Raw genomic sequence first — 25,786 nt, forward strand, 5'->3', positions numbered from 1 at the left:
AGTGGTGGTCGTCTTTCAGCCTTTCTTACCTTGGCCATGTCTCCGAGTATTGCACACCTTGTGCTTTTGGGCACTCCAGTGATGTTGCAGCTCTGAAATATGGCCAAACTGGTGGCAAGTGGCATCTTGGCAGCTGCACGCTTGACTTTTCTCAGTTCATGGGCAGTTATTTTGCGCCTTGGTTTTTCCACACGCTTATTGCGACCCTGTTGACTATTTTGAATGAAACGCTTGATTGTTTGATGATCACGCTTCAGAAGCTTTGCAATTTTGAGACTGCTGCATCCCTCTGCAAGATATCTCACTATTTTTGACTTTTCTGAGCCTGTCAAGTCCTTCTTTTGACCCATTTTGCCAAAGGAAAGGACGTTGCCTAATAATTATGCACACCTGATATAGGGTGTTGATGTCATTAGGCCACACCCCTTCTCATTACAGAGATGCACATCACCTAATATGCTTCATTGGTAGTAGGCTTTTGGGCCTATACAGCTTGGAGTAAGACAACATGCATGAAGAGGATGATGTGGACAAAACACTCATTTGCCTAATAATTCTGCACTCCCTGTACAGAAAGTATCGTTACCGCCTCATAGCACTATACGTGCTAGTTATTCTAGATTTAACTCCTTAATGTGTCTTTAGAGGGGTTTTTTAAGCTCTTGTATAAATTAGCTTTATTGTATTTTTTATTTTATGTAGTTCTGTTATAATGTTTGCTATGTTGAGCCATGTGGCCTTTTCATGTTTTGGATGCTGTACCACAGCAATTTGCAAACTTTAGTGGTAGTAAGTATTTCTTATTTAACGTTATTTTTTTAACGCTCACAGGTGTTTTGCGGCTCCAAAGAATCTAAATAGTCACTAAAATAATAAAGGACACTCTACAGGCACGCTGGCGTGCACAACACACACATCAGCCTGGGACAACCAAACTTCTCACTATCGATGTTTAAACTACGAGGGCAAAATTACGGGTTTTCGCTTAACGTGCATAGTTTAAAGTTAACGGTTTCGATGAAATAAGAAAAACACAATTCAAGTAAAACAATAAAATGAGTCGCTAGTTAGCTACTGAGCCCTATTAAACGACAACGGCTACGGTCCAAATACAACGAAGAACATTTCGACAACTATAAAAATAAAATAAGCTTACCTTTAAGACAGACGTATTTGCTAGGTAAACACGGCTACGCTAAGAAAACAAAATATTTCTCTTGAGTTTAAATAGCTCGGTGACGTCATGAAAAGTGCTCAACGGGACGTCTAATGGGCCAAAAAGGACCGTAAAGGCCGCTGCTGTCGCTTCAACTTCATGGTAAATGGAGTTGAATTTGTATAGCGCTTTACTTAGTCCCTGAGGACCCCAAAGCGCTTTACACTACATTCAGTCATTCACCCATTCACAAACACACACTGGTGACGGCAAGCTACATTGTACAGATCAGTACAATTTTCGTTAAACACAAATAAAATCTGGACTTGAATAAAAAAAAAAGAGAACTTGTAAACTAAAATAAAATGAAAATATAGAGGACAGATCTTTAAGTAATTTTTAGTTTGGTTAAAAAACATTACAAGTTGCCTGATGAGTCACTGAAAGACAAGTTTACTGAGACTCTGGATGTTTATAATAGTATGACACACGTTCAAACAATTTGTTATTCTAATAATACCTGTACTAATCTTAACTATGACACGTCATTGCACACAGCAATAATTGGAAAGACAGAAACTAACAAATACTAAACTAAAAACCCAACATTGTCAAACAAAAACTAAAATGGAACTGAACTAAATTTTAAATAGATCAATTAAAATAACAACAACAAATAATTCGAAAATACCAAACTATATTTAACTCTGAGCCTGAGGAATAAGCAGTCACCAGACTTGCGGGATGTTAATTTATTCTTTAACAATTTCATTTGTAAATCACAAAATAAAACTGATTTTGTTTAACAGCTAAACACAGTGTTATGTTACTTTTATGGGTTGGCCTTGGGAGTCCAGTAAGGTCATTGTGTCCCCTCAGATGAAATCTACTGATATGTTTTTACATCTATGAGTAAAACATAGAGATTCTTAGTTTTGTAATGACAGACTTAAACGCTCACGCTGCAGCGCACACAAAGATCAAGCTTAGTCCTGCAGCAGCAATGGAGGGAAAGAGTGTGACTGAGGATACAAACTATAAAAGTCAGATTTTGAGAAATACTAGTTTCCTTTTTTGACTTAAAAAAACTGCAGTGCGGTGAATTTCTGCTCTTGTCTGTGACTCCAGGTGTTCTCGTGTGTGGTGACTTCATTAATCCACGTTTGCACATTGAGAAAATTTCTCTCCTTTCCACAATATGCTACCCTCTTTGTCCTTTAGAAGTGCTCAAAGTATGCTAAGAAAATAAGTCACCACCAGCCCAGAGCTTTAATAGAAGGCAGCATGGATCCATGCTTTCATGTTGTTGATGCAAAATTCTGACCTACCCTGTGAATGTCTCAGCAGAAGACTTAACAGAGCAGGTGATGTTTTTCCAGTCTTGCATTTTCCAGTTTTGAAACCTCACTTTCCTGTCCTTAGCTGGCTGGTGTTCTGCTGATGTAGACCATCCGCTTCAAGCTTTGATTGGATTCAGAAATTCTCTTCTGCATACAGTGGTTACATGAGTTACTGTCGTATCAGCTTGAAGCAGTCTGGCCATTCTTCTCTGATTTCTGGCATCAACAAAGCATTTTCTCTTTTGAACCATACCCTATAAACCCTAGACATGGTTTTGCAGGAAAATTCCAGTAGATCACCAGTTTCTGAAATACTCATCTGGCGCTAACTGTAATGAAATGCTATGTGACAGGTAAAGACCGAAACACAGGACTTGGGAGACTAACTTGGGAGAGTAACTTAAACTCAGCTTAAGAACAAAGCATACATGGAGCAAGGCTGGTGCAAAACACATGGAAAACTTAAAAATACAGGGAACAGAGGGATACAACATAGAGGGAGAACATAAGAAAGAACAGATTCACACACTACACACCAGGTAATGAAGGAAGAGGAAACAGGTCGGAGCACAGCTGATGCTAATCACAGAAGAATAGACAAGGGAAGAAGAACTTAATACAAAACACAAGAGATTATCAAAATTAAACAGAAGCTAACACTGAGACACGGACTCAAACCACAAAACCTGACACAAGGACAGAAAGGTAAACATGAAGAAAAAGCTGACTTCACCTGAGAAAAAAATAAGGACAAAACACAAAGATGAGGCTTGGACAGAATGGGCATGAAAGAGACCTAACATCATCAAGCGACAAACAAAGAACTAGAAGCATAAAAAAGAAATTAAAAAGCAAGAAGCAATAATAACAAACTCAAAAGAAAAAATGATAGAAAGCTTTACCATAAATCAATATTCAAACCCCAAAAGAATCATAAACCTACAATACTCAAAACCAACCAGATCAAGAAACACCCTTTCCACATTTCACAGTTACTTAAATTGCATTTATTGCCCATTCTGATGCTCAGTTTGACCTTCAGGTGGTCACCTTGACCATGTCTGCATGGGTCAAAGCATCAAGTTCCTGCCATGTGTATTCCTAATAAAATGGCCAGTGAGTGCAAATGGTTGTATACTAATGCAGGCCATTTATGATTTAAAGCAGGATGTTTATCCTTGTTTATACTTGACATTATGTAACATGTGACACAGATGACACAATGTATGAGTTTATTAATTATACAGGAACTCATCCTGCACTCCAGTTTTGCATGGAATTTTGCAGTTGTGCATCTGAGTTTATAACCTCTGATTTGTGGACAAAGTGTGTAAGTGCAACAGCACACATAAAAGATACTTAAGATAAAAGTTAATTTTGCCTTTAATGGAACAGAAAAGTGATGTAGGGAAAATGCCCCCCTGTTAAAGTTGTTTGGTTGGCCAATGTTTATGTCTGTCACAGATCCAGCTAAACTTTCATTACTTTTAAATATTTATTTAAATTGATGGCATAATTTTTTCCAAATCAAATAGAGGAAACAATATGGAATTACTCAAAGATTTTAGGCTCTCATTAAAGCTCGTTTACTCGGAGGTGCAGCAAAGCAGTACTTTTTATATTGTTCTTGACGTCTTTTGGTTTTTAACATTGAACAACTGAATGAAAATAATACAGTGTCATAATAATACAACAATCTGGCACAATGGCCAAACTTTTTAATTATTTTATTTTATTTTACTTTGAAGGCGTTTGAAGCTTAAGATAACAAAAATGTAATAATTGTTTATGTGTTGTGACAGTGAATCAACGCCGGGTGGCAGTGTGACATCTCAGATTGACTGCACTGCGCTGATCGTGGTGCTGAAAGCAGACGACTGCCACAAATGAAATACACGGGAAGAAAAACATATTTCATATCAACTCATATTGAGTTGAAACAATAACTGAAATAGTTTTAAATTTAAAAATGATTTTAATTTTAGGCCATTCAAAAATGAGCAAATCCACTTTTTTCAATAAAATTTACATAAATAAATAAATAAATAAATCTTAATCCACTTGCAGTCTGGAGACCACGGAGTAGAAGGAAACTACTGTGTTTTTTTCACAGCTCCTACATCTTCACTGCCTGAGCTGTGGACTAAACAGACATAACCATGCCTCTGTTACAGCCTCACACAGAAATGACGCATTTTCCATCACCGGTATAAAACCGCAGCATCATTCTCCGTCAGCAGCCAACACTCGCAGTTTACAGCCTCTCTGCACTTCTCGGCAGACCAGCTGACCGCTATGCGCTCTTCACGGTGTTCCCGTGCCATGCGCTCTGCAGAGTAGAACCTCTCCAGTCGCATCGAAGTGGCCCAACGATGGAGGGCACAAACAACACGACCGCCTGGCTTCAACTCGACAACTCTTCAAACAAAGCCCCAAAACCAGAAGACGAGGAGGTGAAACTCAGCTACCAAGTGGTCACATCCTTCCTGCTCGGCGCGCTCATCCTGTGCGCAATATTTGGGAACGCGTGCGTGGTTGCAGCAATCGCGCTGGAGCGCTCTCTCCAGAATGTCGCCAACTATCTGATCGGCTCTCTTGCCGTCACGGACCTGATGGTGTCGGTGCTGGTGCTGCCCATGGCGGCGCTCTACCAGGTTTTGAATCGGTGGACTCTCGGGCAGATTCCGTGCGACATCTTCATCTCTCTGGATGTGCTATGCTGCACGTCGTCCATCCTGCACCTGTGCGCCATCGCTCTGGACAGATACTGGGCCATAACCGAGCCCATAGACTATATGAAGAAGAGGACCCCGAGGAGAGCCGCGGTCCTCATCAGCGTCACTTGGCTAGTGGGGTTCTCCATCTCCGTGCCGCCTATGCTGATCATGCGCTCCCAGCCCAGCAGCATGGCAGAGGACAGGGCGAACCCCAAGCAGTGTAAGATAAGGCAAGACCCCTGGTACACAATATACTCCACTTTCGGGGCTTTTTACATCCCGCTAACTCTGATGCTGGTTTTATACGGGCGGATATTCAAAGCTGCCCGGTTCCGCATCAGGAGGACGGTGCGTAAAACGGAGAAAAAGAAAGTGTCCGACTCCTGCCTGGCGCTCTCTCCCGCGCTCTTCCATAAAAAGATCCAAGGAGATGCACAGGGCAAGAGCTGGAAAAGAAGCGTGGAGCCCCGGCCGCTGCCGAGTGTCAACGGCGCGGTGAGACACGCCGAAGACGGCGAGTCTCTGGAGATCATCGAAGTTCACAGCAACTCCAAAGGCAACCTGCCGCTGCCCAACACCCCGAGCTCCGTGCCGCTCTTCGAGAGCAGGCATGAGAAAGCGACGGAGGCGAAGAGGAAGATCGCGCTGGCACGGGAGCGCAAAACGGTGAAGACTTTGGGCATCATCATGGGCACCTTCATCCTCTGCTGGCTGCCTTTCTTCATCGTCGCCCTGGTCATGCCTTTCTGCCAGGAGTCGTGCTACATGCCCCGCTGGCTAGAGGATGTCATTAACTGGCTGGGCTACTCCAACTCTTTACTGAACCCCATCATTTACGCGTACTTCAACAAAGATTTTCAGAGCGCTTTCAAGAAAATCATCAAGTGTCACTTTTGCAGACCGTGATGGTTCAAGACTCACCGGGTCACTGAGGGCTGATCTGGAGACATCCAGGTGAAAAAGAGACCAACAGCCTGCGAACAGATTGTTCTCAAACAAGAACTGAGGGCTCACAATGATTATTGCCGCTCATCACCATCGTTAAATATCTCCAGAGATGTCTATAGCCTATGCATAGATAAAGCTGTGATCGTTTGATTCAAGCTCCGTGTTGCTCATCCTGTTCTTTGATGTCCAATAAAAAAAACAACTTTTTAATACTTTTCCCCCTGAAGTCATTATTTTAACACTTTTAAATTCTGCGCCAGGAAGAATTTATTGAATTGAAACTGTGAATCCACGTTTCCAGTAGCTAAGCTGTGAATATTTAAAATTAAAAAATAACATTTTAACTAGGCAAAAAATCAATAATATAGTGTTTCTTTTAGAAATTTGATGCTTTCCTCAGGTGCCAGTCGAAATTTTAGGGTTATTTTAATCCGATGGTTTACATTACAACATTGAGGCGATGGTTGTTGTAATATGTTACTGTATAAAAAATAAGAAAGAAGAAGAATATGAAGCATTTTGTGGGGTCTGTTAATTGAATAAAAAAAAAAAACAGTAAAATAAATAAAAAAAAAAAACTAAGACGACAATTTTTTGGACATTAAATTATAGACAATGACATGTATCTATGATGTCGCTCTGCTACACCATAAGTAATTACATACGTTAATAATGGATGCAGTAATAATGGATACAATAATAATGGATACAATAATGTGGCAATTAGCAAAACAGAAAGGGATTTAGTCACAATAACATAACCTTCAACTTCTGAAGGATTGTCATTGTCTCTGGTGATAACCCGTCACCCAGCTTCTATAAACTACCATGCATGCGCATGCAAATGATGGCATTAAATATCTACTGCAGTGCCCTCAAGCAAGGTGCATAACGAGACACTTTTCCCAGCAGAAGCGTCAACAGTTAAGGATGTGACTGTGCAGCTTCCACATGTGGATTTTTTTTTTAAATCCGTCTGTCTGAATATGACTAAATTACCTCTCCATCCACTGCTGACCTGTTGGAGGCTGACTCATTACAGAGTCATGCCATTTTGGTGTTTATTAAATTAAAAAAAAAATCTTAAATCAGAATCAGAATACTGTATTAACATCAATCCCAGAGGAAATTATTTAGATGAAACTGAATTTCTGGGAAATGTGGCCATAAATTAATGCTAAATATAATGAGAATATTTAAATGGATGAAAGAGTGTCTCTAATTAGAGAATTTCTTTCTACAAGAGCAGGAATGAATTAAACTGAAATGTGATCTTGCAGGCATTAAAGAGGAAAGTGATCTTAAATTTAAAGGGGCAGCTGTGCATTTAAATCTGTCAAAAAAGCACCTCACTTCCTTACAGGATCTAATCCCTTGCATTTGAAGCATGTCACCCTCCGCACAGCATCTTCACACAGACTCCTGAGTCCTGAGATGGTTCCTTATGAGCGCCACCTGCATTCTGATCATGTCGTGTCATGCATGTATGGGTGTTACATCAGTGTTCAGAGTGAAACAAAAGCTTCCTTATTACAGTCTGAAAAAATGTATTTCACCATTCCACTGAGGTGTGTGTGTGTGGGAGCTTTTTGCATGTGCCGGATATATGGACAAACCCATGGAAAGAGGGGACAAAAAATAAACACACACCATTCATCATATGTGAGATTTCACAAATAGGTTGCAGCTTAAGTGGAAACGGTGCTACTTCACTTGTGGCTTCGTAACATATAAGTTCATCTTAAAAGGGGTGTGAAGGCGGCTTGCAGATGGATGCTGAAGAGGTGGTCGCCATAGAGACATATGGGGGATGCAAACTCCGGGGCCGAGGGGCAATTACCTGATCAAAGGCCTGTTGCGACACAGGAACACGGAGGTGTGTATGAGGGACCCACAGCTGCCTGCTGCCTCACACAATAAGCAGGTGTATTATTTTATTTTATTTATTTATTGGCTGGTGCTGAAAAGTGGTCTTCTAGCAATAAGAGTTCCAGAAATCTTCCTCATATCTGAACAAAAAACCCCAAAACAAATAAAAAAGAAATTATTATTTCTAGAAGTTGGGAAATCATAATTACGGCAGCTAAAACATGAAAAGTGGCTTATTTCAATATAATGAAAGCAATTACTCAGAATGAACAAACTCTGAAAATTTAAAAAAAAATGACACTAAAGAAGAAGTTCAGTTTAATAGAAAATGAAAAGAGGTAAGAGCTCAAGAATAGAAATTGAAGATGCTTTAAATCCTATTTAACTTTTATTTGAACTTAACTGTTTTTTCTCTATAAACCTCAGACAATAATAGAGCCACATATACACCCACAGACAATTCTTCGTTGCAGTTCAATGAGGTGCTGGAAACATTCTTCAGTGAGTTTGATTCATATTGACATGATAGATTTTATGTGGCTGCACATCCTGAATCTCCTGTTGCTCTGTTTGATTGAGATGTTTTGGCTGTGGAGGCCATTTCAAACTGCTTCACTGAACTCATTGTCATGTTCAAGAAACCAGTTTGAGATGATTTGACCTCTGTGACATGGTGTGTTATCCTGCAGGAAGTAGACTCCAGGAGATGGGTACAGTGTGGTCATGAAGACATCGAGATGGTCAGAAACAACACCAAGCTGTGGCATTTAAACAGTGCAACACCAGCCTAAACTGGTGCTACACGATGCAAGGGACCCACACTTTTGTGTTTTTTACACCAAATTGTGACTCAACAACGTGAACGCCACAGCAGAAATACAGACTTAGTCCAGACAATGTTTTTTTTTTTTTTTTCAGATCATCTATTGTTCATTATTTTAGCTGATCGGAGTGGTGCCTGGTGTGGTCTTCTGCCTCTGTAGCCCATGTGCTTCACGGTTTGATGTGTTGTACAATCAGAGACGATCTTCTGCATACCCTGGTTGTAATGAGTGGTTGTTTGAGTTACTCTTGCCTTCTTATTTGCTTGAAGCAGTCTGGCCGTTCTCCCCTGTCACCAAAAAAGCTTTTTACCCAGAGAATGGCCGCTCATTAGATATTTTCTGTTTTTTGGACCATTCTCTAAAAACCCTACAGGTAAATGTGAAGGAAAATCCCAGCAGATCAGCAGTTTCTGAAACACTCAGACCAGCCCACAACAACTCTACATTCAAAGTAACATTTTCACCACAATTCTGTTACTCTGATTCAACCCTAGTAAGTCATCTTGACCATGTCTACATGCCTAAATGCAATTAGTTTCAGCCATGCTCAGCTGATTACATTTAGGTTAAGGAGCAGCTAAACAGGTGTACCTAACAGAGTGGCCAGTCATTGTATTTGTTTTAACAAAACATCTCAGATATACAATACAATGCAAAAGTTTTAGGCAGCTAAGAAAAAATGCTGTAAACAAAGAATGCTTTGAGAAACATAAATGATTGTTTATTGGGCCCAAATGTATTCTGGAGCAGAACAACGACCCCAAACATACAGCTAAAGTCATTTGGAACTATCTTCAGCATAAAGAAGAACAAGAAGTTGTGATGGCATGGAGTCCGCAGAGCCCTGATCTCAACATCATCGAGTGTGTCTGGGATTACACGAGGAGACAGAAGGATGTGAGGATGCCTACATCCACAGAAGATCTGTGGTTAGTTCTCCAAGATGTTCGGAACAACCTACCAGCCGAGTTCCTTCAAAAACTGTGTGCAAGTGTAGAACTGATGCTGTTTTGAAGGCAAAGGGTGGCCACACCAAATATTGATTTGATTTCGATTTCTCTTTTGTTCATTCGCTGCATTTTGTTGATTGATGAAAATAAATGATTAAAACTTTCACTTTTCAAAGAATTCTTTGTTTACAGCATTTTTCCTCACCTGCCTAAAACATTTGCACAGTACTGTTGAGATTTACATTTTTTCTGGCTCAGTTCTTCAAAGGACGTTTTCAAGACAATTCTCATGATGAGTTTGGATGATACAGAATAGTTTATAACTCTTCACAAGTTTACATGTCAAATTTCTTTTCTGGCCTGAAAAACTAATTACAAGAAATGATGCTCTCTCACACATGAGCCAAAAAATTAATGTGCTTTTGTGGCTTTTTCTCTGTGCCACAGTTTAAATATCTGGGGAGATCATATTATAATTCCATCTGTGTCCAATGAAGATTGGCTTTTCTATTTTTTTATATGAATACCCAAAATATATTTGTCATCATATATATTTCTTAAATTAATGATTATAACTATTTATTTTAGCTTGCCACAACAGAGCCTCCAGAATCCCCATGGATTCTGATAGATTACACTTTAGCTAAAACAGAGGACTTTGCATACCAGTAAAATACAGAGAAATGGGAGAAATTGCACAAAAAGGAAAAAAACAACAACCAAAAAACCAAAAAGGAGTTACATATTTTTGTGTGTGTTTTTTTTTAAATACTGTTCATATTACATTACAATCATGCTACTGACAGGATTCACTAATTTAGGATAACATCAACTTATGTCACTAATGCATCCACCATCTTAGTATTAACATTTCTTTAAAGATAGGAATACATGGTGTAATGTAACACAAACGCACATTCAAGTGACAGAATAGCCTTTTACATTATATATGGAGTACGGTGGTAAAAGGCCTAGCAGGTCAAAAGGGTGGAGTTTAAAGACTCCTAGGTGTGCCCAGCAGATTGACAGGTGACGCGATATGATGTTTGCTGGTATAGTGAAGTTGGAAAAGTTTTAAAACTTGTGATTTTAACAGTCTTACTTTGAAATATTTTAACATAAAACTACATAAATCTAAAGATATAGCCTGGAAGTGTTGCAGAAATGTTTTAAAACTAGGACAGACTCACAGAGTTTGATTGATGTGTGTTTTTAGTAGGTAGTAATGAAGAGAAAAATGCTATTGAGATGCATAACGGGAAGTAGGAATCACTCCTTTAGGCAGTTCCCTTAGAAACAAATCCAAAGTTCTATAAAGTACCTACTTAATTCATAAATATACAGCAATGGGGAAATCAAAAATACAGAAGTATTTTTAGTCTTTCATAATGCTTAATGATCTTTTCTCTTCACAGTGAGGCATCCAATTTGTGTGTCCTAATAACTTTTAAACAACAAAAATAGGTGTTTTTTTTCCCCGATGGCTGATTGCTCAAGGTTTCCCCCTCTGAATGAACATATTAGTCACATTTGTCATCATCTCTTAGAGGTAATTTCTCAAAACACCAGCAGCAACAGTTTCACAAAACCTGCTGAGCAAAGCATTAAACTTTTCCCTGAGTGGTCACTTAAAAATGTGCAGGACAGAAGCAAAGCCACTGAAACACTGTTTGGATGCTAGTGTTCTCCAGCTTGGTTTACTGCACTTCCTCAGGAGACTGCAGCCAAGTGCACTTGGCTGTAAATCAGCCTGCATACTGGAGGAGGTGAAGAGTGTGGATTAAATTTCATCCATACACTCTTGAACTGTTCCGTCGTGTTTCCCCTGCTGGGCTGCCTGTGGCGTTCTGCTGTCAAAGGAATTACGTTATGGGTTTCCGCAACCTCACGGGAAGCAAAGGCGAAATAAAGCCTCGTTGTCTATTAAATTTTCCTTTCTTGAAACTGTTGTTAACGAGTTCAGCTCAGAAAACGAGGCATTAAACTCAGAACAGGGCTCACAGTAGATTATTAAAGATATATATAAGATATATACAAGATATTATTTAAGAAATATATAGGAAATAAATCTTCATCTTTTTCAGGGTTGTTTCTAGGAACTGACACTTTTAAAGCATTGTTGCAAGTCTTCAATTTTCTGTTATGAGTTTCACTCATAAAGAGCAAGTACATAAACTATATTTAATGAGATGTGTTGTGTAGCAGCTTTTGCACTTTTTGATGGGATGACATTTTCTTTGGAAAACATCCAAATTAATTCAGTCTATGTTGCTTCCTTTAATCATAAATTTAATATTGATCTTATTCAAAAAGGGACAAATGCACAACAAACATGCAAATGCACAAGATTTTACCCAACCAATTGTAATCTACCACCCTGGCAGGTCAAAGGCATTTACACACAGTAAAATGTGAAGCAATTGTTCTGTATGAGTTTATAAGTCTTCCCTCTACTTGTGTAGAGTTTCAGTCTTCTTTACAAAAGTGCTTTATTTCATCGAAGTTTGCGGGGATTCGTATATACATCGCTCTCTTCGGGCCCCGCCCCTGCATTTCAATCAGGCTGAGGTCTGAAACATTAGCTAACCAAGGTCTAATAATAAATAAAGCTGTCATCTTGGGTAGGGAAGGCATATTTAACATGTCTTCACTCCTCATCCAAGGGCTCTCTTTAAACTGAATTAAAGATGCTTTCCTCTCATCAAGGTGAAGTTCTCAACTGCTTCATCATCCTGTCTCTGTGGGGGAAGCACATACACCTTCATACATCATATGGAGGAAGTGGATGATGCAGTAATTTCATGTTTTCTATCTTTAAGTTTTGTATATTTGTATATAATAATAATAATAATAATAGTGTGTGTGTGTACAATGTAAAATCTTACATTTAATTAAATATAGTCCAATCAAATTTACTTTGGTATACATTCAGTTGATACACATTTATTGCACATTTTCCTTAATTATTTAAATAAATTAACCTTACAATTTTTTGCATTTTGCCTAAATTTACTATATCATGTTTATTTGAGTGTGAAGAATCCTTAGGGGTTTTTTTTGGAGTGTTATTGTAAGAAATAATACTCTCCTGCTTCTTTTATCGCAGCACACTGTGTAGTTACAGAGTTCTGAACGTGGTGATCAAGCTTCTGTTGATGGGTTCATGTGAAACACACATTCCTGGTCATGCACGAGTGTCTCTTCTGGAGGCACAAGTAAACAAATGAAGCCTCTGCTGTGAAGTCGTGATGGTTCGGTGTGCAGCTCAGGGCTCCTCTAAAAGTAATGAAGTCAAGACTCATTATGAGTACATCTTTATTAAATTAACTTTGCCAACTGGAGGCCGGAGCAAAGTTTTAATGAATTTAAGTGCTCCGATCCTGCATTTGAACTGAACTGACTGAAGCAAAGGATAAATCCTCAGTATCATATCTAATATCTTAACCTGATTTATCAAATCTTAGCAGGCTGTTGAAGATGAAATTTTCCAGTATTCAGCATAGAAAACAAAATGTGTAACAAGTAGTGATTTAAGAGAAATTATGGTCTGTAACTATTATTAGGCCCAAACCACTGTATTATTTTGCATTTTGTTGAATCAGACACTGCTCGCTCCTCTCTCTCTCCAATCCTTTCATAAATCTTAGAGCCTGTTCGGCCTCAGTCTGACCCTCCTGAACCTGCAGCAGGTGTCAGCGCTGTGACTTTGTTTGGTTTCACAGGCGTCATTTTAAGTTTGACATCAAACAGAAGCTCTTTCTTTGTTGTCTTCTGTTTGATACCTTCAGCAGGTGTTCAATCTCATCTCCAGCAGATTGAGCACAAGATGTTAAGAGTAACTATCATGTTTATAAAGGAAAAGGAGTAAGAATGTGCAGAGTTGTATGTGATGACCTTTTTTTCTCAACCTCTTGATCTTGAGTTCCCTGTAATGGGTCCAGACTGTGCTATTTACATGTTTCCACATTTTTTAACCCTCTGAGATCTAAGTTGTGTGACATCTCGAGCCCTAACCATAACCCTAATCCAAATCCTTGGCAATCGGAATATCCATCCATCTATCCGTCATTCCTAACTCTAACCTAACTCTCCCCAGCCACCTGCTTCAGCTCTTCTGGGGGGACTTCGAGGAATTTTGAGGTGCACTGAAAAAAGGAGACTGGCCATCTCTTGGATTTCTGTCTTGGGTGTATTAAACAGAAATTACCTAATGTTTTAAAATTAAGTGTTAACTTATCTCAGCTGTTCAAGTTGCTGTCAAAGCAAAACATCTGTGTGCAACTATTGAATTAAATAAATCCAACACGTTCTTTTTTTTAGTGTGGGGCTCATCTGAATATGCCTGAAACGTCTTATCCAGGAAGCATAGTTAGAGCCACCCAAAACTGGTTATTTTTGATGTGAAGTGGTAGCTGATCTACTCTGAGCTCCTCTTGAATGACTAAGTTAATCACCTTATCGCCATGGGAGAGCCCATACACCTACGGAGGAAGCTAATTCCACTGCTGTATCGGCAATCTCATTCATCTGATCACTACCCACAGCTCCTTGCCATAGATGAGGGTGGGGATGTAGATCAACTGATAAATTTCTCTTTTTTCTTTCACGCCAAGCTCTCCTCACCATGACACATCAGTTCAGCATCCTGCTCCAGTCTGTTGTTACTCTACTGCTCCATCCTTCCCTCATCTGTTATCAAGTCCCCAAGCTACTTTAGCTCATACAATTGGGGCAGCAACTCATTCCCAAACTGGAGCGGATACGCCACCTTTTTTCTGACTGAGAACCACAGCCTCAGACTTGGAGCTCTTCCTGTCATGGTCCTGAGTCTGAGGACTCAGTGTTTTGTGTTTCCTTATGCTTTTGTTCATGCCGAGTGTGTATTCTGTTGTTATTTTGCCATTTGTTAGGTTTCTGTTCTTTGCCTGCCTGCTCCCACTTCTCTGTGTTACCTCTGTCTGTCCATGGTGTTTTTGTGTCTGCTCATGAGTCTGCCTGTCAAGTTCAGTGTCCTGTCTGGTTCTCTGTCTGTTAATTTCCTGTTTTATTCTGAAGGTTCATGTCTGATGTGAGTGTGTTCAGTTTACATTTCCCCTGTCCCGTCAGCTCTGATTTCTCCCAGCTGTGTTGCCCTCCTGTCTCTTATCCCCTGATTACTGGTGTGTGTATTTAAGCCCTGTGTGGTCTCCTGCCTGTTGCCGGTTCGTCTGTATTACTCCATGTAAGTCCGCGCTTTTCTGCATTCATCTGTGTCTCTCTGCGTTTTTGTATCCTCCGTCAGTCTGCGTCTCTCTGCCTTTCTCCCCGTGTCCTGTGGATTTCTAGTTGCTCTTTAGTTTTCCCAGTTTAGGTTTCCGTTAGTTTGTCTCATTATTAGTTTTCTGTTCCTGCCACTGACACCTTGTAAATAAACTCCACTAATCTTTTCATACACTGCTTGCTCTTGGGTCCTTTTTCCAACTCCACACGGCTCGCCTCGGCAGCCGTGACACTTCCTCCTTATACTAGTTGCCTTGCACTCGGTTGCAAAGTTTCCAAATTAAAGCAGGAGGTCCCCACTTGATAAAGCCAATAGGACTGCATCGTTTGCAAAAAGCAGTTACAAGATCCTGAAGACACAGAGTCCTCCTCTCTTTATTTATGAACCAAATCAGTGACAATAAGCAGCACTGGCAGTCCAACAGCCAACTCCCAAAGGAGGGACATGGCCTACAGTTTGAGCTCCTGTTCTCATCCTTTAAGTCAACTTTTCCCTGATTTGTTGTCCTACGTTTTTACATTATTATTTTCTTAGTTAGCAGCTATTTTTGACATTGTATTGAAAGCTTTAAATGCAGTTTGCTGATAAAGTTTGCTGGCATTGGCTGATCTGATCGAGTTTCAAAAAACTGGTGACTAAAACCCGAAAATTAGGGCAAACTTTACAGTGGATTCATCCATCTTTAATATACAGTCTATAGTGTGGACCCAGGCAAGTAAAATCTCATTTAAAGAAAAGCTTAATCATCAACCAAATGAGGTGATTATAAGATAGGAAATAACTAAGTTATTAAGGATTTCTGAAGTTCTTTGCTACATCAATTGAAATGGTGAATATTGATAATTATAAAGAAAAGAACATGCTGTTGGAAAAATTAAAAATGAACTGAACTCAAAGGAAAAATAGATTCCACAAAGATTTTTGCATTTAGTCACTAATTTTAAAAAAGCAGTTGTCATTTCTCCCACTGTAGTTTTGTCCATGCATTCTGGTTCATTTGTAAACAATGAGAGGAAGACGAAAACGTCAGTCATAGCACAGCCTTTTTGTTTTCCTTCAGAGGAATGGAAAATTTCTCTCGATGTTCAAAGCACAATATTGTCTATGTCGCTTGGGAAAGCAATTACCACGCATCCTCATCCTGTGTTATTAAGGATGGATCAATCCATGACATTTTCCATCTGCCTCTTAAATCTGCCTGTATGGATGTTTTGGGACACATATAAACTTTGTGAAGGTGGAAGTCTGTTTTTATTGCTGACAGCTGACAGCAATCTTCTCTGGAATTTGGCTGTGTGATTCCAGCGGTAACTGAGATTTACCTTTCAGCATTTCCTCATTGTTTAACACCACGTTTGTTTTTAGGCGATAACAAAAACACAGCATGCAGCTTTTAGGAAAGGATAAGGTCTTTAATGTTTGATATTTTTTATAACTTTCAATAAACTGTGTGGCACAGAAATCAAAACTAGCTGTACTGACCTAAAAACCCATCTGTAGTCTTTTGGAATGAAAGTGTAAGTTATAAACACCCTCTCTTGTGCCATCTGGTTTACAAAAACAAGATAGGGATGTCCAATCTGTTAAACTCAATGCATTAAAATTGTAGTGTATGATGTGTGAAGTCATCGATACCCGGTCACTGGACTGTGTGATCGTCGACACACTCGTTCCAGCAAATGGCGACTATGACGCAGTAAGTAATGATCCTCGATCTGATACACAGTTACATGAGTTAAGTAGGGACAGAAACTGTATTTCATTTTATTTAGCACTGCAAACACTGTTCCTACCAGTCAGACAGAGCCAAGCAAGATTTAGAACACTTTTACTCACTGTTATAGATAATAATTATCATAAATACCTGAAGTATATTGAATAGTTTTCTCTTTTTTTATTTAAAAGGAGTGCAAACCTACAGACCCCATGAACAGGATACATAGACAATATGTTATGTTATGTTGAAAGAACTAGATATAGAGATATAGATATAGAGCTCATGAGCTCACAGAAAACTCAAAACATTCCAAAACTCAAAATGTTGGGTCAAAAGCCCATGACAGTCTGTATGAATTATATTCATTAACTATCTTTCTTTCTATCTAAACATTTCTTGTCAAAAAAACCCCAAAACAAAACACCAAGAGACAACATTCATTAGCTATATAGTCACATATTTCTACAAAATATGCCGCCTTGCAGAAGAACATGCACTTGTGCTACCCGTGTTACCTTTTGGGAAAGAAATTCTTGCAGGAAATAAGCTTGTGATCTTACCTAATCTCATAAGGTTCCCTTAAATCCAGTGTAGCAATAATCAATTCAGCTGACCTTCTAGGGATCAGTTGTGGCTGCTGAGCTGATCGGTGTACATGTAATTAAAATCGATCTATTCCTCCTAATAGTTTATATGCTTTTAATCCAGTGATTCTCAGCACAAGCAATATGCTATTCAGTGATTAACTTAACGAATAGGAGTACTTCAGTATTTCACTACTAATAACTCTGATGTGAATGTTAATATGAAAATGGGAGCATTTAAATTGGCTTGTATCACACTGACATACAGTTTCCTCTAACAGCCTCTTAGCTATTTTTGTTTGCTTGCTTGTTTTTTATTTGTTCCCTAGTTTTTTTTTCTTTTTTTTTAAGAAAATCACCTCTGTTTGCATTTTCATCATTGAGCAGCACTAGTTTATGATAGCTTATGGAGTCCATTGATCACTAACTAAAGACAATGAAGATTGTTGTGGCTAGAGACAGCATTTTTCTAGAGATAATGTTAGCCAGCTAGCTGCTACAATGAATGCCAAGTTGTCCACTTTATTACTTAAGCTAATGCTGGCTAAGCAGAAAGCTTTATCTGGCCAAACAGGAAATTCACTGTAAGCAACAAAACACACCAGCATCAAATATTGCCTGTAGAGGTCAGTTTGCCTCATTAATCAAATTTCCCTGTGCTGAGATTTGAGGTATCACTAGATTTGTGCAGCTAAGTTACAGGTAGACTGACCAGTTTGAAAAGAACAATTATGTTCTTTTCACTCATTTTCAGTCTAGTTTTTATGCTGATAACTGGAATACTGACAACTTTTGACATATTTTCTTACTTTGCATGAATAACAACATGCACTTAATTACTTCAGGGTGCCCTCCACAATGCAAAACTCAAGTGGTTTGTAATAAATAAACTACTGCCCGATTAGAAACGTAGCGCTCCTAACCTGTTTATCTTAACCATTTTTACTGAATTGTTGCAGTAGCAGAGCTCATTGTTTCCTCAGTTGGGAGGTATTTCCTGAGCTGGGTTTTCATGGCAGCGTCCCTCCCTGTTTCACACCATTCTTTGCATTCATGCCCCCCCTCTGTCTCTTTCTGTATCATAAGCTTTTGCTTCATTTAGTAATATAAGCCTTTAACAGCAAAAAATTCAAACATGATTATTAAACCGTATGTTTAACAATGCAATCGCTCAACTCTTAACTATTTCATTAGTGCTCTTCCCCAGTGGATGAAGTTAGCACATATTAAAAAGCCCCATTGGCACAAGGGCAACGTCTGACATCTAACATCTTGTTTCTATGGTGATCTTAGTGGCCACATTAACAAGGTGAATTTTTCTTCAATATTTCAATATGTTTTTTCCAACCAACCTCTCATTTATAATTCAACATTAGTTTGTAAAGGGAAGCTGTTTTAGTTGATGGTTGTTTGTTGCTCTCTGCCTGCTGGGGTGAAAACTGCAACCTTGTGTACCTTGTATCTTTAGTCATTTCTGCATACAAGTCTGCTCGTGGGGTCACGGTCTCCATTCTAAAAGCCAGTTAATTCAATATGTGCATGCGCTTCTGCAATGTCTCGTAAGTGGTTGTAAGCTGAGGAGGAAAGACATTTGTAACAATATACAGCAGAGGCAATTAAATAAAATGAGGAAATGTCAGGCAAGGATGAATATGAATGTGTTTGTTTTCTGGATGTGTTGAATATTAATCAAAGTTCTTCATTTTGAAATGTTGCATATCCACTTTAAGAATCCTTCAAACTTCAGAACTACTTCATGCAGAATAAATTATACATGGTTATACATATACATGACTTCTTTCATTAGTTAAAGTTCCTCTTAAAATTTGATGATACATGCACTGTTTACTTGAATCCCCATTTTTCATGGAAGGATTAAACAGTATTAGCCACTAAGAGATAACAGTCTCATTTTAGGAGACTAACAGCATCCAGGTGAGAGGGCTGGAAGGATGGCATTGACATTAATCCCATATTTCTAACTCAGGAGGCCATTAAACATCAGAATGTACAGGAGAATATGAGAAAATGAACCTACAGGTCTCTTGATTTATGATGGTAGTGAACATTTTCCTAAACACTGTCGTCGAGTTTTAAAGAAAACAAAATGATCATTTTGTAAGTTATGATGCTCATTATTAAGGAGCCACAGAAAGAGGCAGAAAGTAATAGTGAGTTAATCATTAGGTGATCACTAGATAGCTAAAGGGACTAGGGATCATGGTTATTTTTTTAATATTTAAAAATGTCGTTATTATTATTATTTTTTATATTACAATATTTTAAGACAAATAACAGGGTGTGTATTTTCTCAATCTGCACGATGAAGTATGTAATGCAGAATTTCTTATTCACACCTGAATGTGGTCACACAACGAAAACACAAAAATGTGTTACTAACTACCTGGTGATGGACTCGTTATACAGTGCTTAACAAACTTATGAGGACACCACAAAATGCAAGCGTTATGCCATATCTGCCCTAAATTAACAGCATAGGTAACTTATTTTTTATGTTTCTGTAATGGTTAATCCACCAGGATTGAAAGGTCTTTGATCAAACTATTTTAAACTCTAAAATACAATCATTATATCCATCCATCCATTCACTTTCGCTTCTCCTTTTCAGGGTCACGGGGGGCGCTGGAGCCTATCCCAGTTGTCATAGGGCGAGAGGTGGGGTACACCCTGGACAGGTCGCCAGTCTGTCGCGGGGCCAACACACAGGGTCAGACAACCATTCGCACTCACATTGACTCGCACATTCACACCTAATGGCAATTTGGATTTTCCAATTAACCTATCCCCACAAGCTGCATGTCTTTGGACGGTGGGAGGAAGCCGGAGTACCCGGAGGGAACCCACACAAACACGGGGAGAACATGCAAACTCCACACAGAAAGACCCCGGCCTGATGGTGGAATTGAACTCAGGACCTTCTTGCTGTGCGGCAACAGTGCTAACCACCGTGCCACCGTGCTGCCTACACTCATTCTAATCCATGAATTTTCAAATTCTTAATTTTTTCTTTTCATGGGATCCCTGTCATGCTGAGAAATGAAGCTGTTGTCAATCAGATGCTTCCAAATGGTTCTGATTGGTGGATCTGGCTGTGCTTTTTTTGCATTCACATCAACTTTAACACATTCCCTGACACCACTGACTGAAATGCAACCTTCTGCCATGTTTTACAGATGACTGTAGATGTTCACTGTTGTACCTCGCTTCTGAAATCCTCCACCAAAAAGTCAATGTATTCATAAGCCCTGTTTTACATAGTGTTCATCTGCTATTGGTAGTTTTTTAGTCCTGCTTCTTGGACAAGTGGAGGGTTTCATCTGTCCTCCTGACGTCACAATCCAGTTAAGAAAAAAACATGGTTATAATAGAGGTGTTTTTAATTAAATTGCAATTTTATTGCATCTGCTTTTTTCTTTCTTTTTTTTGTCAATAAAGCCCTTCAGTGGCTGACAAAGTGCAAACTTCATGTTTTAAAGTTTTGAAACGTTAACCTCTTATATTTTGCTGTATATTACACACACAAACATAGAGTACAGGAAACATCTTGTAATCCTTGTCACAGTCACAGACTCCTTGAGGAGATCACACACATTCTGTGAGAGTTCAAACAGATGAGTGTTCAAACAGGATGACTGTCGACTGGTTGGAGAGGTTGGAAAGCCTGGATGGCCTGAAAGTCCCAATCCGAGAATAAACATCTGCATCTGAGCAGGCACCCCATGACAGGTGAGGGCTGGGCGGGGTGGTGTGGATGACAGGCACGGGAAGAGGGAGTGACAGGACAGGGGGTGTTGGAGGGAGAGAAACTGGAGGGTGAAGAGGTGGACGTGGTAGGACAGGAGGTGGGGGGAGTGGCAGTGGAGGGGGTGCCGGTGAGGGCAGCGATGGAGGTGGCACTGGGGTGATGACAGCAGGTGTCACTGAGGTTATGGTTTGGAGTGGTGCAGTGTCTTCAGGTACTGCCCTGTTCTTCTCTGGCAGCTCCTGACAAGGTGTGGGGTGTTTGAGTGTGTAGGTGCCACTGTGGTAGAAGCTGGTGTACTCCAAAGCATGCCTCGCTCTGGCCATCCTCAGCCTGAAGAAAACATAACACCAAATAAATATAGTGGTAAAACTCGGATCCCATTTCTGAGGCCAAACTGAGTTGGGTCAAGACACACACAGATGACTTACCAAACAAGCCTGACATCAATTTACCTTTTGGCTACATGTTATTACACATGTACACACCTGTGTCTCAGCTGTAACAGTCTGTACAGCAGCAGGAGGATTACTGCTCCTGCCAGAGTAAGCAGAAGAATAGCCACCCTCAGGTCTAAACTCCAGCAGGATTTCCCACCAGGTCCCGATGAGCTGCAGTTACTGGGGCTTTGTGGAGTCTGCGGCTGGAGAGGTTCCTCCATCCCCCGTTTTGGATTGATGATAGCCCTGACCAACACGGGCTGGATGGAGTCCAGCAGGAATGGGTGTCGGCTCCTGGATATCAGACTCTGAGGTTGGGGAGGGATTTGGAGAGAAGTGCTGATGGTGACTGGATGACCAAGCTGCATCGCTGCCAGTTTGATCCAGTGAGGAGGAGTAATGGAGTGCTGCTTGATGTAAATCAGTTCTCCATTTCTTTCTCGCAAGTGTGTTCGTGACTCCCCAGGAAGTGGTTTTTAGTCTCTCTGAAATATAAAATAAACTTTCTCTGTATGCCTGTTCTGTCTGATATGCTTTTGTTATCTTTTATGTAGTTCACTGTCATTCTAAGATGTTTTCACTCTCACTGCAGACAATGGCAGAATATTCCCTCTACAGTTTTTTTTTCCACATATATAACACTGCCTTATCACTGGAAAGAATCCATTAGGTTTGTGAGAGGAAGATGTCTAAATAAGAGGTTGGACAAAAGACATCCACTCACTTACTGTGAACCCAACAGACTATTACCACAGTAACCCAAACACAGACTTTATAGTGGTGGGTATCTAAACAACCAGTGGTTACCAGGCAGTTGCCAACATATCTCTGTGCTTGTCTTGCTTATCCCATCTCTATTGATTCCTAAAGATTCAAGAGTTTAAAAAAACAATCTAAAACTAACACAGACCATGTTTAATATAGTATATTTAATATGTTATATCGGAAACATTATGCCCATTGACCACTTTAACAGCAGCAATCAGCCAATCACACAGCAGCAACCTAATACAGTTAGTCAAAAACACATGGTTAAGATGATCGACTGAAGTTCAAACTGGGTATCAGAATGGGGAAGAAAGGTGATTTAAGTGACACTGAACATGGCATGGTTGTTGGTGCCAAACAGGCTGGGCTGAGTATTTCAGAAACTGCTGAGCTACTGGAATTTTCCCACACAATCATTTCTGGGCTTTACAGAGAGAAAATATCCAGTGAGCAGCATTTTCTCTGTGTGAAAATATCTTGTTGATGCTAGAAGAGGTCAGAGGAGAATAGCCAGACTGCTTGGAGTTGATTCGATGGCAACAGTAACTGAAATAACCACTCGTTACAACCAAGTGAGTGCTGTTTATACACAACAGCCTACCTGAGTATTGTTGCTGACCATGTCCACCCCTTTATGACCACAGTTCTGCCATTATAATACATCATGTCTCAAATAATCTTAACTCGTTTATTGAATGTGGCAAGCAATTCACTGTTACCTCCAAAGTCAACAGATCTGATTCTGGTGAGAGCACCTTTGGAATGTGGAAAAACAGGACATTTGCATCATGGATGTGCAGCCGACAAATCCGCAGTAACTGTTTAATGCTATAATGTCAATATGGACAAAAATCTCTGGGGAATGTTTCCAGCATCTTGTTGAATCTATGTGAACTAATGTAGTAGTGAAGATCAAAGGGAGCCCAGCTAGAACTAGCAAGACGTAGCTAACAAAATAGCCAGAGAGTGTAGAAGAGACGAGACATGTCAATGAAGAATCCCGAATGCAGAATCACACAACAGCAAAGATGAAGGTGCTTTAAGTATGACTTTTAAAACCTTACTTTAGGGCAAAGTTAGCAAATCTTTAAAAGATTTTTAAAGTCAGAGCTGACAGCTGATTTTATACATGCAGCTCTCGTGTCCCACTGAGCAGTGATATGAAAATAAATTTAGATAAAGCTTCAAAATCACATTATTAGAGAAATTAATTGATCTCACTGGTTTTGTTCACTCAAGTAATCACCTGAAAAGTATTGAAAACATAAGAAATAAAAATGAAATCTTGAAACTGCCACTGCCTAAACTCCTGTTTGGTCTAAATTTTTACAAGAAAGTTTAAACTTACGTCATTCAAATGTGACTGCGTTGAGGGCAAATTCATTAGAAAATGCAGAAAACAGAAAAAAACTGCTCACAACAAGAGCTGTGGTTAAAAGCTGCACAGCTTTCCAGGACCTAATGCGGAATCCTGAGTTCACACCAGTGGAGAGGAAGCCAGTGAAAACAGCAGGAAGCTGTTCACTTCCCTGACATACAGTACAAAAACGTGATTGGAGAGGGCTTCCTATTACCATGGTTACAGGAAACTAGTCAAGGAAATGCTTTTTTCAAGGACCTGAGCTTAATTCTGATAGACAATGACAGACGCTCTACTGTGTAGAAGCAATATTTAATTCTTACAATGCTATAAATACCACTCACATCATCCAACCATGTACGATAAAAAAGTAAGCCTCCTATTTTGCTGTAAAGCCTCATATAACAAAGAAATGCTTTATAAAAAGGGTTTTTAAGGCTTCTTTGCTTTGATAAATAAGATAACAAAATGCCCAATAGAGTAGAAGAACCACATATATGCTTCCTAACCTCTAAATCTGAGGTTTATCTGGTAAGAAAGAACAAAATTAACAAAAGCTGTTTCAAAGGGAAAGTGCTGTTTCAGAGCCGCCAAAGCAGCCCAAATTATCCCGACTGTGCCGCAGTGGGTCAACAGATGCAGAGAGATGGAGGCCGCCATGAAAGGCTACCCACTATCTGATGGAGCCTTTATTCGGGGGACGAATAAATGACACACAGGCACAGAAAGAGGCCCGCTCCGGCACAAGTCCAGCTCTCATTTATCTATCTAATAAGTTTTGATGCCGGGCCAAGCCGAAAGGGAGAAACTCTTAGCTTTCGCTCAATATCCCTGCCTGGCAACCTTGCAATCCTCTGATATTGAAGTCGGGAGTAATATTAAAAGATCTCTTATCAGAAGCCCAGTTGTAGTTCAGAGAGGAGGTGATCCGCCCAGGCAACCTGGCAGAAAAGGCTTCAGCAGCTGTCCTGTTTCTTAAAAACACTAAGACGATAACAGAAAAACGTGTCTTCATTCTGACGTCTACATTTAGTTTGGTTATTCTTAATGTCTCTTTAATGAAAGTAGCCTCTATTGTCAGGAATGCAAAATCCAAGGAAACACAAAGCTCAAAGAGTAAAACTAGACTAAGTATAAGGAAAAACTATTTGTCACGGCCAGGCGGATCAGCTGCACGCTGATCAGCACGCTCTGTTTCTCTGAAGTCATACAGTTACACTGCCCTGTTTAAAAGCCGCCACCCCCGCCATGAACCCACCAATCAATTCAGCGATCTCAGAACCGTCAGATCTGTCCTCCATGCCGTCTGTTTATTACGACCTGGCACTGGTGTTTTGTAAGGATAAGGCACACTCCTTTCCCACCCACCGGCCGTACGACTGTGGGATTGACCTCCTCCCAGGCGCACCACTCCCGACCAGTAGGTTGTAGAGCCTGTCCCAACCTGAGCGTGAGAGCATGGAGGGATACATCAACGAATCCCTTGCCGCGTGTCTCATTCGTCCCTCGTCCACATCTGCTGCAGCCGGTTTCTTTTTTGTCAGTAAGAAGGACAAGAGTTGCCCTGTATCAACTATCGTGGCCTCAATGCCATCACAGTTAAATACAAGTATCCCCTCCCGCTGCTGAGTTCCGCGTTCGAGCTTCTCCAGGGGGCCACTATCTTCTCAAAGCTGGACCTGCGCAACGCCTACCATCTGGTGAGAATAAGGGAGGGGGATGAGTGGAAAACGGCTTTCAATACTCACCTGGGCCATTTCGAATATCTTGTAATGCCTTTTGGTCTCACCAATGCACCAGCTGTGTTTCAGGCTGAACGACGTTCTCCGGGATTTCATTGACCACTTCGTTTTCGTCTACTTGGATGACATCCTCACCTTCTCCCGCTCTGTCACAGAACACATACGCCATGTCAGGCAAGTCCTTCAGTGTCTCCTTGAGAATCGTCTCTTTGTTAAATGGGAGAAGTGTGAGTTTCATATCTCAACTGTTTCCTTCCTGGGCCACATCATCGACTGATCACGCGAAGGTTCAAGCCGCTGTTGACTGGCCGACCCCCTCTAACCATAAACAGCTACAAAGCTTTCTGG

At 40.1% G+C, this 25,786-nt stretch overlaps 2 protein-coding genes across 4 annotated transcripts; one reads left to right on the plus strand and one right to left on the minus strand.

Moving 5' to 3' along the window:
* Positions 1-4,722: 4,722 nt before the first annotated feature.
* On the plus strand, positions 4,723-6,373 carry htr1ab (5-hydroxytryptamine (serotonin) receptor 1A b). Its single transcript, XM_026176984.2, has one exon. It carries the CDS (start codon positions 4,869-4,871, stop codon positions 6,117-6,119), a length of 1,251 nt encoding a protein of 416 aa, XP_026032769.1. The 5' UTR covers positions 4,723-4,868; the 3' UTR covers positions 6,120-6,373.
* A 14,372-nt stretch (positions 6,374-20,745) lies between these two features.
* LOC113027369 (uncharacterized) lies at positions 20,746-23,838 on the minus strand. Of its 3 annotated transcripts, none has more exons than XR_003273034.2 (3): positions 23,685-23,820; positions 21,560-22,053; positions 20,746-21,461 (listed from the first exon to the last, which is right to left on the minus strand). XR_003273034.2 is itself a non-coding variant. In XM_026176986.2 (3 exons), exons 1-3 carry the CDS (start codon positions 23,718-23,720, stop codon positions 20,990-20,992), a joined length of 768 nt encoding a protein of 255 aa, XP_026032771.2. In that variant the 5' UTR covers positions 23,721-23,838; the 3' UTR covers positions 20,746-20,989. The 3 variants fall into 3 exon arrangements, 2 of the variants coding, with proteins under 2 accessions (XP_026032771.2, XP_026032770.2); XM_026176986.2 differs by having other exon boundaries at positions 21,617-21,876; positions 23,685-23,838; XM_026176985.2 differs by having other exon boundaries at positions 21,617-22,053.
* Between the last annotated feature and the right edge of the window lie 1,948 nt (positions 23,839-25,786).

The sequence above is a fragment of the Astatotilapia calliptera genome, chromosome 7 (genome assembly GCF_964374335.1).
Source record: "Astatotilapia calliptera chromosome 7, fAstCal68.1, whole genome shotgun sequence".
Lineage (NCBI taxonomy): Eukaryota > Metazoa > Chordata > Actinopteri > Cichliformes > Cichlidae > Astatotilapia > Astatotilapia calliptera.

What these genes read in the sequence shown, in the direction of transcription:
- htr1ab (XM_026176984.2), top strand. Translation starts at nt 4,869, where the DNA reads ATGGAGGGCACAAACAACACGACCGCCTGGCTTCAACTCGACAACTCT.
- LOC113027369 (XM_026176985.2), bottom strand. Translation starts at nt 21,936, where the DNA reads ATGCAGCTTGGTCATCCAGTCACCATCAGCACTTCTCTCCAAATCCCT. An exon ending in CTGTTACAGCTGAGACACAG is followed by an intron (nt 21,462 to 21,616) that starts GTGTGTACATGT and finishes TGTTTTCTTCAG; the next exon opens with GCTGAGGATGGCCAGAGCGA.